Source organism: Aedes albopictus, chromosome 2 (genome assembly GCF_035046485.1).
Source record: "Aedes albopictus strain Foshan chromosome 2, AalbF5, whole genome shotgun sequence".
Lineage (NCBI taxonomy): Eukaryota > Metazoa > Arthropoda > Insecta > Diptera > Culicidae > Aedes > Aedes albopictus.
The window spans coordinates 451,269,586-451,285,018 of NC_085137.1; the positions used below are offsets into that span (position 1 = coordinate 451,269,586).

At 41.4% G+C, this 15,433-nt stretch overlaps 2 protein-coding genes across 3 annotated transcripts in view; both read right to left on the minus strand.

Annotated features, from left to right (window-relative positions):
• The window catches only part of LOC109398403 (uncharacterized), a 698,553-nt gene that overhangs the window by 169,751 nt on the left and 513,369 nt on the right, over positions 1 to 15,433 (minus strand). The gene's annotated exons all lie outside the window — the stretch shown is intronic.
• Positions 1 to 15,433, minus strand: part of LOC109622112 (activated Cdc42 kinase-like) — a 30,325-nt gene that overhangs the window by 4,007 nt on the left and 10,885 nt on the right. Inside the window, exons 6-7 of one of the 2 annotated variants that reach the window (XM_062853885.1) lie at positions 14,596 to 14,956; positions 718 to 2,247 (exon numbers count right to left, since the gene is read on the minus strand). In XM_062853885.1, coding sequence (XP_062709869.1) covers positions 718 to 2,247; positions 14,596 to 14,956 — 1,891 coding nt within the window. Of the gene's footprint in view, positions 1 to 717; positions 2,248 to 3,844; positions 6,828 to 14,595; positions 14,957 to 15,433 lie in introns of those variants that run through there. The other variant, XM_062853884.1, reaches the window with a different exon arrangement.

Sequence of the window (15,433 nt, forward strand, 5' to 3'; positions counted from 1 at the left end):
GCTGCTGAGAGAACCAACTATCGTCCACACCGCGAAAATCGGTAAGCTACGGTAGGCCGGTGTTGTTATCAGGATGTTGGCATAAACTGTAAGGGGATCGCGGAGCACGTGCTTTCGAATATGCCCGCCTCGTGAAAGAATGTTCGAGTATGCAAGAGATATGCGGTAAATATATCACCTCGGACGCATTGTTGAAAGGATTACAGACGGAAAGAGAGATTACAGACCTACCAGACCTTCCACGGTCTCCCGAATCGTACTTGAACTACAGTGAATATAGTGAGTTGGCCAACAGCAAGCTGTGTAGACCCCCCTCCTCTTCCAAGAGCTTGAGTCAAACGGAGAGTCTATGTAGTACTGAATCAGAACTCAATGCTCTAAGTCTAGAACTCAATGTTCTAGAGTCTAAGGGGAGAGAGGACAACTCAAAGCGGTAGCTGGTGGAACGCTTACCAAAAAGACCTTCTCAACGTCATATTTGTACGGGCGTATCTCGAATGTGAGGAAGACAAAGATTGAGGTTTCAGTGGGTCGATCTCTCCACCCCACACAGTCCAAGGAACCACCAAGTGTTTGATAGCAAATTTCCTCAAAAAAAAAAACAAGTAGCAACGACTTACAGTGGGTGACGTAGAATTGCGGACTCAGTGTAATCTAAAGAAGTTTTACTACCTAACCTAAATAAATGAAATAGTCAATATGAACATAGGTACTTACGTTCTTCCCGAGCACCTTGGACATGATGCGCACTTCATCGGACTCCAGCCCGCGGGCTCGCCCTTTCGGCTTCTCTGCGAACTCCAGCAGATCTTCGCAGCTGACGTAGTTCAGCGATTTCTTCAGGTCGCCTTCCGAGACGGATGCCGGCGAAGTTGGCATACCGTCGATTTCGTCGACTGCTACCGCTGGTACTGCCGTAACCGTTCCTCCCGCCGACGCAATAACCGCTACCGGTGGAGGCGGTGGTGCAGGTCGAGACAGAGTGCTGCTAAAAGATTCCACCATGGCCGCGTTGAGAGTAGGTGCTGGTCCTGCCGGAGGCGGTGGCGATCGCAGTAGGCCCTTTTTGTCGACTGTTTTCGTGTCGACCATTGTGTCGACATTGCGGAGGACGTCGTCAACCAGTTTGGTCGACTTCTTGTTCTCGATGTCGTACAAGGCACTTGTGAAGCTGTCCACCACGTCTATCGAAGACGAAGGAGACGACAGGTCGGCCACCTTGTCCGAATCGTTCTCCAGGATGGATTCGCAGTGTAGGGATGCAGTGTCGACATTGTAATTGTTGTTGTTGAATTGGTGGGTTTGGTAGATGTCTAGATTTTCGTAGGTTGGATCCCGAGGAAGAGACTGGCGATTGGCGGCATCTCGTTCGATGCGGCGCCTCGTGAGAATTGTACTTGTGGCCGGGATGGTTGCCGGAAGCGTTGTCAGGGGTTTCACACTGGGGAAGTTGTTCTCGGCAAAGTCCTTAGCGTAAGATTTCTGATGCAACAATTGATTGTTGTTGTTGTTGACGTAGGAATGTCCGATTTCGTTAAGCTTGGAGGAATCGGAAGACGATTTTTGGAGTACGTTGTTGGAATCGAGATTGACGGAATCGTCTGTTGGCACAATGAATACGTCGGTTTTCTCCTCTACCGGAGTAATCTGGGTGACTTTGCTGAGAGTTCGCTGCAGTCCTGAAGCGGGGATGATCAGCGGATGCTTTCGGACGTGCCTTTTCGGATTGGCAGCGATGACCTTGTTGCGATCGCGAGGCGGTAGAGGAATAGGATTGGAAGAAGTCGATGAGTCCTGTTCGACATCTACACCGCCCGCAGCTGCGTTGTTGTAAGTGTACTCCGGATTAGTCAGATAACTGGGGCTCTCGCAAGGTCCATCTTTGTCATCAAGCGATACGAGATGTTCCTCGACGCTGTTCTGGGTTTGAATTTTGAGACGTGGTCGAATTACTGGGAAGTTCTTACTTCGCAGCATGCGCAGAGGGTTGGACTCGTCTCCTTGGTTGTTGTCTCCGCTACATGGCCCCGGAGATTTTGGCGCAGGGTGCGAAGGAGGGGTTGTCAGGTCGATTTCCTTGAAACGGAAGCTGCCCGTAGAGGATGCAAAGGAACTGCCAGTGTTGAATCTAGAACGGGGCAGTGTAGACGCGGTGAAGCACTTCAAGTCAGGCGGGAAACTGCCTCCTCCATGGGGGTTCTCTACCAGGCTATTGTAGGCCTGACGATGTTCTTCCGTGATAGTACTCTGTAATATGAGAAGAATTTTCCCGGGGACAGGAGGAGAGGCGGAATAGGAATAGGAGTGCAGGACAGGAGTACAGGGAGCCAAATCAAAGCGCGCGTTCAGCAGCGAAGGTTCAGTGTTTCATGTGTTTGTTTATTTTTCGGGTTAGAGGCCAAGGAGAGCAAGGATTAAGTCGAAACCAAAGTATGAACGTAAAATTAATATAGAACTAAAATAAAAACTTAAGCCTAAACAAAGTTCAAAAGTAACTGAAAGCTAATGTATCCTTTCTTTCATCTGTTAGGTTAGTGTGGGTTAGTTGACGGATCAATGAAAAGCGTAACGGTAAGAAGCTAACGAAAATATTAATGCAAACGTAACAGAAAATTAAGAAATAAACTCTAGTTTCACTTTATTGGATAATAGATACTCATAAAGTGAACTTAGTAAGGTATCGAATATCAATTTTGAATTCCAACAACAACAAGTAAAGACTGTATTCGAAAAATAATTTAGAGTCATTGATAAACATGCCACTTTTTAGTGGTTAAAAATTGATGAAGCGTTGACTGGAACTAAAAGTGTAATGCTTAGGTTGACATGATTTCATCACAATCTGACAAGGGGTTATCGATGCAAGATTGAAAAAAATCTGACTCAATATTGTTTTTAATATCCCAGATTTCTTCGAAGACAGTCTTTATGTCTACAGTTGCAATCAAATCCTCAAAGAAAAAGGCTCCGGCTCTGGTAACAATCGAAACGAAATACCCGTCTTTCAATAACTTGCATTTTCCACCATTATTCGATACAATAGTAGTTAAGTTTTGATCGATAGTTACAATAGTAATCATATTTAATACCATAGTGTTGATCTCCCTCGTTTAAACGCTTTGTTTTTGTTGTCGTATTCTTGTTTATGTTTAAATATCACTTTTAGCCAGTTTCGTATCTAACTGATTGAGTCGATCCTTTTTTGCTTTCTACAATGTTTTGAAACAAATTCCTGAACATTTTGTTTTGTTATTTTTTTTTCTTGCCTCGCGGTGCGCTAGATTTGAGTTTCGATTCGAAACATCAGAGAGTGAGAGTAAAGTTTATTTTTTATTTCTGAGTGTTTAAGAGGAAGAATCCATTTTCAACTTGGAACAACCGTATGCGTTTATTGCACGCATTCAACACCGCAGAATAAAAACCTAAATGTCAAAGCCTAACCATCAATGCGCGAACGTCATAAGAGCATGCTGTTTTGTGTTGAACCATTTTCTACTTAACCCTTTGATTGCTTGGCGAAGAGACGAATCATCCTGAAAATTGCTAAGCACTATCACCGTTGGTTTTGTGTGAGTGTAAGTGAAAATAGTTCACTAAAGAAATCCTACAAACTTACTGAGCAACGAACGATTGCTAAACGTTGACAACTTTTTTAAGTTTACGTATCTATTACTGCGCAAAGAAACAAAAATTATAGTCTTTGGTTGTACAAAACCCACTACCAGAATTCATTCAGCTATTGTTTTGAATTGTAAATATAGATTTGTCCCAGTGTTTTTGTGTATGTAGTGAACGCGTGCGTTGTTCGTTCGTGGCCTATTGCGTCCGTTTTTTTTCGAGTACATAGCTTTGTGCGCATTTGTGCGATCGAATTTGTTCTGATTGATTTTTGAATCTCACTTTAATGGTTGCAGAACTGAAAGAAGAGCTATCCAGACTATGGTTGTTCCTGTTTGTCCTGTTTGTCAATATAATGTCGATTGTTTGCTTCATTAGATAGAACTCTAGTTAAACTGCGCGGATAAGTGTGTCTGTGTAGGTTTGTATTTTCATTGAGTGTAGTATTCGCTTTCAACATTTGTTACATTAAGTATAGTTTATGACCCTGCAGCAGTTAGTGGTTATTCTTTTCTCTGATTTTTTTTTTCGTGTTCTTCTTTCTTCAAACCAACCCTAAATTTTACAATAAATATGCATCTATGTGAGTGTTAAAATTTCAGTTTGTTTCACAGTTTCAATTTCATTCTTTAACTGTCGATACGTTCTTAGTCATTTCTGTTATTTGCCATTCGTATCAAAATTTTAAAAAAGGGAAGCCATAGTGCAGTATTTGATAAATTTTGCTTTAAAATGTTTAGTATGTTCAAGCCAAATCATATATGATGATATAGAGTTGTTGGATTTGATCAACCCCTGAAGAACTACGCAATTTTTTTTTAGAATTCCTTCTGAGGTTCTTTCAAGAATTTCTTCTAGGGTATTTCTCCTGAGATTTTCTTTAGAATTCCTCTCGGAGGGTCCCAAACGGAGCGAAACGTTGGACAAAATAAAATAACAGCATTTTGATTTTGTCAAGACTGAAAAACCACAACAAATCAGTTTTCAACTACTTATTCGGTGCCATTTTTGTATTCCAGCAACTATGTCCTTTAACTCTTTACAATTACAAGTTTAAGGGTCGTTGAACAGGTTAAAAGTAAGGTAACCAAACGACAATCTTTTACAGATGAAAAAAAATATCAAAATTATCAAATACTGCACTGAAAAATCATTAAACAAAAACTATTTACTTCACTTGTAATAACTGACAATCATTGGGAAACTCTTACTTTTTCACTGGAATAATTTCCGATAACTTTGGACGGACGTGGGTAACACATAAGAGGTCTAACCAAATCTTCAACTTGCCCGACAAAAAACTTAAACAAATGTCACCTAACCATCTTCGACTACGGTCCTCATCCCTATCAAACGATCCGAACGTCGTCTGCTTTCCGGCACCCTCACGGTGCCGGACTCGGCGGCATCATCGGTACAAACTCCCGCCGAAAATCAACCGAGTCCGTCTCCGTGGAGGACGTCTCGCTTGAGTATCGGTTATCCTTCGCCGCACCGCCTGCACCTGCACCTCCACCGCCACCCACCAAAGTACCGGGTGGTGCCACCAGGCCCGAACCGACCGAACCGCCGAAGAGCTGTTTCTGTCGCCACAGCATGTCGTTGTGCTTGACAACGGCACCGTGGATCTTCTCCGGCCATTGGAATCCCGGTTGGGGCTGGGGTTGGGCAACCGCCGCCACCGAAGCCGGGATTTGAGCCGGAAGACCACCGCTGCCGGTGGACGATTGCTTCTGGAGTGTCTGCACGTTGGTGGAGCCTTGCTGGGCGCCGAAGTAGCTTTGGGTGGTTGGACTCTTGCCGGTCAGCTTGGATACATCAAACTCCGAGAAAAGATAGTCCCGCTCCAGGGTTTTGTTGGAGTAGGTTGTCGGAGGAGGATCATTGGCGTACTTGGCCGGAGGCGGTGGAGGTGGAGGTGTTCGACCAAAGTCGTAGATGTTCTCGTCATCGTCATTGTCGGCGTAGTCTGTGTAGTTGTAAGGGTAGTTGTAGTACTGCCGATCGCTGTTGTAGTTATATTGAGGAGCACTCTTAATGCTAGCGTTCGATCCGTATAGCTTGTCCTGACTACTGGCACTGTTACTGTTCGACCGTCTTTGCATGTATTGTCGTCTACGTCGAGAACTGAGCTTCGATCGAATGTCACACTCCGATTGGGCGTGGTTTCGATCCAGTTCACTTTCGCTACTGGAAGACGAACTCTCGATCATACTGATCGGGTTATAGCTAAGTCTACGTAGATTCCTAGCACGAATACTTTTCGGTTTGTATGCTAACACCTTTCGCGGCACAGGTTTCGGTTGACTCTGTGCTTGCTGAATCTGTTTCGGTTGGCAGATGTTAAGCAGTTGAGCTTCTATCGAAGCAGGTGATTTCAACTCATAATTTTCAGTGAAAGACAAAGATCGCTGTCGATTCTGACTAACAGCGCTAACTATTAAGCTAGGATCATCAAACTTCCTGCTCTGCATTGGAGTATTGTATATCTGGTACAACTGATTGATCGATTGATTGCTCGAATTTGCAGTCTTTTTAACCGGTGACGAAGACAGCACTTGAGTTTGCTGCTTTCTCGTCAAATCAGACAAATATTCATTTTTAAGATTGTAATAATCCGATCGATCCTTACACCGCGAGTCGATCGACTGACGGAATTTAAAATCCCTAATGGGGATACCTTTCGGCGAGCGAACGTTACCTCCACTGCCGTTCAACTCGGAAAATAAATTCATCTCGTATTGCTTCTTTGTCGGCGGACTCTTCCCCGTCACTGATGAGCCACCACTCCCCCCGCCCCCTTTCTCACTGAGCACTGAGCTTATCTTCGTACCGCTCTCCAGTGATGAACCCCTCATTAAAGAACTAGCCGGAGGACTCTTCCTATACGGAGTTCCACTTCCATAGCTCTCCCCGAAAAGTGTCTCAGCCGAGTCGGCCTTCTCTAGCTCTTGGTACGTCTGTAGGAAGTCCAAGTTCAGCGCATTCAAGGTCTTCTCGATATCCATCAGGTTTTCCCCAATCAAGTCACGTGTCTTCTTGTCAAAATGGCGCCCATCCAGGGTTGCAGTCGATATGTCCAAACCGAACGGTTTGCTCAAAAGCTCCCGACTCTTCTCGAAACAGAAATCCGCTGATTCTTTATCGAAGAGCGGAATACGGATGTCGTTGTTTCGGTAGCTTTCGATACCGGTGAGCGAACGGTAGCGCTGATTTCGTTGTTACCAGAGAACCAGATTTTCAAATCGTATAATGGTCAAATCATACAAAAAATGTACCGAATGAAAATTGAAGTAAAAAGTGTGTGTTTTTTGAGAGTGTTTGTGTATTGTTGATGGCAAAATTGAGTATTACGTATATTTATTACAATCATTTCAGAAGTGGGAGTAGTATACACAAAAAGAGCACAGTACAAAAAACAAGTTAGTAAAATTTTTCATTTGTTGTTCTTTTCTGGTGGTTAAGATATGATGCAGGCTGAGTGAGTATGATGCTTATGTAGTAGATGTGGATTACAAATCGATGGCATCGAATTCATAATCATCAAACTGTATGGTGATGATTTGGTTTGGCCATTGATCGAACATTGATAGTGGAGAGTGATATGTGATGTCAGATCATGTAATAGTTTAGCGAAGGTGACAACAATCGTGTGATGAAATTGAAAACAAAAATTCGAAACAAATAAGTTATACAACACATATTGCAAACACAGCAACCAAACAGGAACGATTGATCGAATATGTAATGTTTATTTGTTAGTAATGGGTTAGTAAAAATGAGGGGAAAATCATGAGTAAACCAGGTGGGTTTTTCGTGAACAGTACGAAATACGAAACGAAGCAAATTAAGGAATGAGATCAGTGAGAGATTTTTTTTAAAGTTCGAGTGGGAAGTTATTTGAACGTACGTAAAATTTTACCAAGAAAGGAAAACAAATATACGATATAAATAATACCAAAGCATTATTGGTTATAAACTATTTTTTAATAATTGTGATGGTAATGAAAGCTACTGGATGTGAGAAATGTTTTACGCTAAATGATATACTACAATGATGAATGACTAGCGTGTTCCAGTTTACTAATGATCTTAGATGGTATTAACTATTTGTTTTATGAAACATACGGCACAGCAATTTCCTAATTTAGGAATAATTCGTTGCTTTTGGTATCTAACAGAGAACCCTGAATGATTTTGGTTTACAGCATCACGTAAAAAATGGATACCCGGCAGTAATTCAACATTTTTTCACTGATTTAAGCTTTGACGAGTGCCTTGCTTCTTCTTCTTCTTCTTTATGGCTCGACGTCCCCACTGGGACTTGGCCTGCCCCGCTTCAACTTAGTGTTCTTTGAGCACTTCCACAGTTATTAATTGAAGGGCTTTCTTTGCCTGCCATTGCATTGATTCGGATATTGTGAGGCAAGTACAATGATACTCTATGCCCAGGGAGTCGAGAAAATTTTCCCGACCGGAACGGGATTGGACCTGCCGTCTCCTGATTGGCGATCCATAACCTTAACCAGTAGGCTAACTGGAGACCCCTTGCTATATGTTCAAGTAAATCTGCCGTCGCATCACTTGAAATTTTATGTTTCTTTGAGTGTTGTAAAGTCTACGCGTTGTTAATTGTACCTATAGATCTAGACACCTTAACTGCTATCCAATAGATGCTATAAATACAGTATAATTAGAACAAATGGTTATTGAATATTTCATCTTAAGGAAACCCATTTAGACGGTTCGAAATAAGATCATGGACAAATTTACAGACAGTTCCAAGGCTTCTCATGATAAGACCCATTATTTAGCACGGGATGGATCATTGGGACTGTTTCCTGAAACTTCCTGAAACACCTTGAAACCGCACTGAAACATCGTGAAACTCCCTTAACTCCCTCACGAATCAAACTGAGCGGTATCGATAAAAAGCGACTGAAAACCTGTACTATTCTTGTAAATCCCTAGCCACATCATGGGTGAAGAACCGGCTACAGTGGTATAAAAATCCAAAACTCCAAGATGGAAGGGCAGAGGTAGATGCTGCCACACGCAACCGGTATATGTAGCTCTTAAATCGTAAATAGAAAGACAAACAAAAAAAGCTTTACGCGCTAAACCCGGGAATGTTGAAGTTCGAGGCAAATAAGCTAAAGCAGGAATCTGTAGTCAACTCGGGAATTGAAAGGTTCCGGGAAGAAAAACGGCCGTAGTCAACCCGGGGACAAGCAGAACAGTAGCACTGTCTGCTAAGAAGTTCTGAAATGGCATTGGAAACATACCTAAGTCGCCAGTATAACACCTGGGAAAACCCGAGGCTGCTGGGCCCTCAAATTTTTTGGCCAAGTTCGGTAATATTACTTGAATGTGGAGTAGACGGAACCCCATAAACGAGCTGGTAAAGCGAACCCGAAACTGGATATCAGTCGTGGTGAGAATGACAGAAGTTCACTGGGAATACAATGGAATCTAAAAAATCCACTACAAAAAGCACATTATTTAAGCTGATAAGCCGCCAGCAAAGGGAAAGGTTGATTTTACTGTTCGTTACGTGAATTTCAACTGGACTTGTGTTGATTATTTTCACTGACCGTCTTGGTCTTGGGACATTCAAAACTACTTGTTTTGTGTTTCCTGACGTTTTGGCCTTGTTTATTTGGCCTTTATCAAGGTTAATATAATATGTCTGTCGTTTTTCGTTATAATGGGGCACGTTCGGTGTAGTACTAGATTTGTAGTAATGAGCTGAATTTTAGTATGGTGAGAAGGTCAGTTCTCCGTTTCTGCAATGAAATGGTTCAAAAAGCGTGAGTATTATGATTCCTCGTCTAATTTGATGCTGTTTGAGCAAAACTTTGGGTAACTGTATTGTTTATGTTGCAAGAAATGGAGTAAACAACAACACAGTTACCCAAAGTTTTGCTCAAACAGCATCAAATTAGGCAAGGAATCATAATACCCACGCTTTTTGAACCATTTCATTGCAGAAACGGAGAATTGACCTTCTCACCATACAAAAATTCAGCTCATTACTACAAATCTAGTACTACACCGAACGTGCCCTATAGGAAGCAATCAGTGAAGTACTAGATTGAAAGTAGTGAGCTGGATTTTTGTATGGTGAGATGATCAGCTCTCCGTTTTTGCAATTAAATGGTGCAAACAGCGTGGGTTATATGATTCCTTGCCTAATTTGATGCTGTTTGAGCAAAAGTTTGGATAACTGTGTTGTTGAAGTTGCAAGAAATAAATAATACAACAACACATTTACCCAAACTTTTGCTCAAACAGCATCAAATTAGACAAAAAATCATATAACCCAAGCTGTTTGCACCATTTTATTGCAGAATCGGAGAACTGATCATCTCACCATACAAAAATCCAGCTCACTACTTTCAATCTAGTACTTCACTGATTGCTTCCTATTGACTCAGTCAATGTAACGGAAAAAGAAAGACAGTTTTACCCTTGAAAAAGGCCTAATAAACAATACCGAAACGTCGGGAAATATAAAACAAGTATAGATGATTCATCCTTTGACCGATACATATTTCGAACTCAACTGTAAGGTCGTCTTCAGCGTGAAAGAGGGTCTTTGCAGCCGTATTCAGCCAATGTTCAAAAAGCATAAATTCAAAACCAGAAATCCGGATAGTGAAATATTCAAAATCCAGAGTAACAAAAAGATAAGGCAGAACAAAAAAAGACAGGGAAAGATAAAAGTGATCAATCAAAAAACGATCATGAGCAAGAGGAGGAAGGTAAAGCCGATCAAGAAAGGAAAGAACAGGAGCAAAATTAGAAAGAGAAAGGAAATTAGAGTAAAAATAGAGTGAAAGAAGAGCATGACATTAAGGAGCAGGCAAAGATGAATAAATTAAAAAAGAGGAAAAGAGAAGGATCATGAAAATCAATCCGAACTTGTATTGGAGTTCTGAAAAGGATCGAGTCCGGAGAAACAGTAATCAAATTAAAGATTTCGTTGTATTCAATGGCCGGAAAGGTAGTTAAGAGACACAGGAAGGCAGAGCACTTTTAGAGAACATGAGAAGCGCACAGGATACAAAGTAGGTAGATGAAAAGTTTAGAAACAGTAGAGCAGAATTAGGACAATATAAACGTGGGAAAACGCTAAATGAGGTAGTCCGGAGGATGATCGTCGCCGTTATCGGGAGGATAGAGATCATTTAGAAAGACTTTCAGGAAGAAAACATGATAGGAGAGGAGAAGTCCGAGCCATAGAAGGTCGTGTATATTTAAGATCAAAAATCAACCCAAAAAGATCAAGTAGCCCGGATGCTCAAACAAGAGGACATAGACAGTATCAGAAACAGATATTATTTATTCAGCTAGTGAAAGTGATAAAAAATAGAAGTAGAATACATCGAGAAAGCCGAAGGAATCGGAGATACTCTTCATCCAGTAGAAGTCCCAGCATAGACAGAACCAACAATCGACGATCGAGCTCTAAAACTGGGAACTGAAATTTTCTAGTGATGGTCGATCCATTCAGGTGGATTCTAACACGAATAAAAACATGAGCTCGCCATGAAAGAGTGTCCGAGAAGGAATTTCTAATGAAAATTCACCATCACTAAAAGGGCGAGGCGAATGATTGGTGGTTCAGGAAAGAAGATCGTTTTTCTTCATGGAGGAATCAGGTTTAGAATCCAAACAGGGATAGAGACATCCGAGGAACTCAGGGAATTTAAGCAGGGACGTGCATTGAGAGTCATTTATCGCATACGTCACTGATTCGAAATTCGAGATCAATCATAAAATTTATGCCAACGATGAATCACTGTACAGAACTGGACATGTTTCGAGATCAGAGATTCACCATCTGAAGGCAGAAGATGATTCTGATGACTGCTATTCTGAGGAGCATGATGTACCAGTCTGTGTGATTCAAAATAGGCAGGATCAACAGCCAGCATCAACTGTACGCTCAGAGTATCACCACAGACAAACAGACCTAACTTTTAGGAAACATTCATTCAAACTTTTTGCCCGATGTCTTTTTTCTGAACACGCCGCCACCTGTTGGTATAACCGCGCGAGACACTGTTCGCCATGATGGATTGTGGTTTGACATTTGCCAATGCCCAATACGCACACTGCTACACAATTTGCCTGTTGTGAGTGCTACGTCTGTTTGTCTGTGGTATCACGAGAAATATTTACAGCGGCAATGGCGAACTGGGCAATGAATTACTACCATTCTTTCAAATCTGTAAACAGTGTAACATAGGTAACCTACGATGCCGCTTGAAATACTCCAGATTTTTTTTCTCCACTCTACCCGAGAAGGGTGTTTCGTGGAAAATATGCTATATGAAGAATTAGCACGAATTGTAAGACTACTTGCTACAGGAACTCTTTCGTCCTAACTTTCTACTAATTAACCAAGTGGAATCTACGAGGTGTATGTTGATTTACACTGAAAAACAAGAGAACCCAAAATTGAGTATTTTTAAACTCACTTTTGAGTTCTTTTTTGCATCTTCTTTCATTCGCTCTTTTCATTGTTGTCAAAGAATGAAAAGCAAAACTAATCAACTTTGAGAGTTCGATACGGGAAGCCAAAATTGAGTTAGTGACATAGTACTGAAAGTTGAGTAATTTTAACGGTAGAGTAAAAAAAAAAACTTCAACTCTAGGTACTTTGGCCGTGTACGCTTAAATGCAAACTACCTATCTCAACATCGACTCCATCAACTTAAAATTGGCTTCCTGCACGCAACCTTGAAGTTGGATGGAATGAACTCAAATTTAGGTATTTTCGTTTCTCCGTGTACGTTTCACAGAAGTTTCCTCTAGTAGCCGATAAGTGTGTATATTTTAGTCTAATTAACTGAGAGGCCTTATTGATCATACCACAATTCTCATCTACTTGAAGAGCGCTTTGCATAAGATCGAATGTACTGTCATTATATTTACAGTCTGGCGAATAGAAAACCCTGAAAACTGGCAACTGGAATACCTAATCAAAAATACTGGCAACACTTGAAAAAGTTCAAGCATTCGACAGTCTTGGTGTTTTTACAATGTAAATATCCACTTTTTCGCATCTAGTGAAGTCGGCACTCAATCAGGGAATGAAATTATCAGCAAATTGAGACGAAAATTGGCGATTTCCGATCAACCGATCAATTTAACGATTCTTTTTCCAGCGAGAAATGTTTATCGGTTGCTGCTGTTGTCCACGATCAAAGATACCTAGCCGAAAACTGAAAATCGCTCTTGCCATTTTCGCTATTCAACTTTATCGCCTTGCTGGTTATCGCGATAATTATCAGGAGGCAAATAACAAAAATTGTGCCGCCAACGGGATTCGAACCAAGACCCTCCACAAAAATGTTTCTTAGCGCGCACCATAACCACGCGGCCACACAAGCTGCTCGGAAGGGGGAAGAAATTTGATGCATAAAAGCTACCTTTGGTGGCGACGGTGAAACGGAAAGGCGAACAAAGATCAGAGAGTAAACCAGTCGGCTTTTCATTGCTGGTGATAATCCATTTTCAGCGCCGCGGGACGAGCGAGAACACATTCTCGGGAGAAATCCGGATCGGAATTTATCGCACGTCTTTTTTCGCCGATAATGCGTGTGAGCGAGTTTTCAATGATCGCGATTGTGATCGATAATTTCATTCTCTGCACTCAATTGATCTGAAATAAAAATTAGATGTTTCTACTTCAAATGAGTCAACACTTCCCTCATAATCAAGCTTTCTCGAACTGTCAAGTTTGATTGGCTCTGATAGTTCTATCTGCCAGACTGTAGTCAAAAAGGGAGCTTTTTATATTTGTGAATTTTAACTAATGCTAATTCCTCACACGGTAAAGGAAGCTGATGCACATACTTTCAATGCAAGGTAGTCATCGGCAAAACCATAAGTGGGAAAACCACTGAAGTGATGGCAAGACTCCCTCTTGAGGACATCAACAAACACTCAATTTCCTAATCTCTGCTTGACGTAATGTCGAGAAAAAAAGCAAGTTGAGGAATGCAATTGATAATTATTGTATGTAGATATATTTACAATGTTTTCGTGCAGATTCAAATGCGGTATCGAAAGGCATATTAGGGGTAAAACACAAATTATGTCACGACAAAATCGATCATTTTCAAACCACCCCCCCCCCCCCCCTCCCCCCTATGTCACACTTTTTGTATGAGACCTATTGTTTTATATGGGTCGTCACGTTATGCAAAACCCCCCTTCCCCCTAAAAGCGTGACGTAATTTGTGTACGGCCCGTTATCAAAAACACCCTCGATATCTAAGAAAACACCCAAGCAAGATTGCTTTTGAGTAAATGTTTTGACAATATAAAAAAAACATACTATTTGTAAGCGTCATCCTAGAGTAAGCGTAAGTGGACTTACGGGTAGGCATGATGGTTCACATAAAGAGGTATGTTAGCCAAATTAACATCACAGATGTAATGATTATTATTATTATTATTTTTCTTTATTATCAAGATTTTCAGCCCTCGGCTGGTTCATCTCATAAGATGTTATGATAGATAATGCGTTCTAAACGTTTCAGAAGAAAAAAATATTGATTTCTGAATTGATGGATCTGAAAGTCTGCGTCTTCATACGACGCAAAACCCACTAAAAAAACTTTTAGTATTTTTCCGCCAAGATTTGGGAATATACTACTGTATTATCACTACTGCTAACTATAGACGTAATATTTTGAACTAAGGATTAGTTTAAATAACCTTTTAAAAATGCATCAAATATTAAAACGATGATTCGATCCATGGTCCACTCGATTTTTTGATACCTAATAAAGTGTGAATTTGAATATGTGTTTTCCTCTTCCTAACATGCATCTAGCATTGTTCCTGAATGAAGCCGATTGAATACCATCAGTTTAGTTGCTGCACCGTATGATTTATAACATGCCTAACACTAAACTCTATAGAGAACTAATAAATCCTAAACGAAAATGGTGTACTCACGTGCAAATCGGGCACATTCTTGGCCTCCTCGGAAAAGTTTCGCCTCTCGCGGTACGCACTCGACAGCGTACCGGACAGGTGATGATGACCGGACGATGACGACGACGCCAGGTGGTCCTTATCGGATCCGCTGCCACCCCGGCTACCACCGGCCGAACCACCTCCGCCACCGCCACCACTGCCCCCGCCCAGGCCCATCGATCCCGAACCGGACGAGTGGTGGTGGCTGCTGCCGGCACTGCCACCGCTTCCACCACTACCGCCCCCAACTACGCCGTGGATGTGCGGAAAGCGGAAGCTAAATTTGCGCTTCGGACTGGACGTCTGCTGGCTCGAGTCCGATACCAGATCGGTCATTGATCTGGTTCGCGGAACGATGCGGGAGATGGGGAAACGGAAATTGAATGATATGAATTTTTCATATAATTGAATGTGAGTAGAAGTTTTGCTCGCTTAGGGTGCGACTTTTTTGTTCAGAAATGTTTTATAGATAAAATGTAAGCAGAAAAAAATTGTGTTTTTTTGTTTTCCTCGGACAAATTTTTTTTTTTTTTGGTTTTCATATACCTAGACACCACCAACTTTGAAAAAAAAATATCATAACTCAAGAACGAACCATTGAAAAAATTAATATTTTAGTGAAAACACAAACAAAAAAACTGCAAAAAATTTTCCACGAATGTTTTTACCGTAAAGAAATTTTGGAAGAACTATGTTCGAACTCTTAAAATGTTTGAAAATATAACCTTTGGAAAGTCAACCCTCGAAGCTTTAGTCTCTAGAAGTACCTGGAAGATGGACTTTTTTCGGTCGTCAATTACCGTGACTGTACCTAATT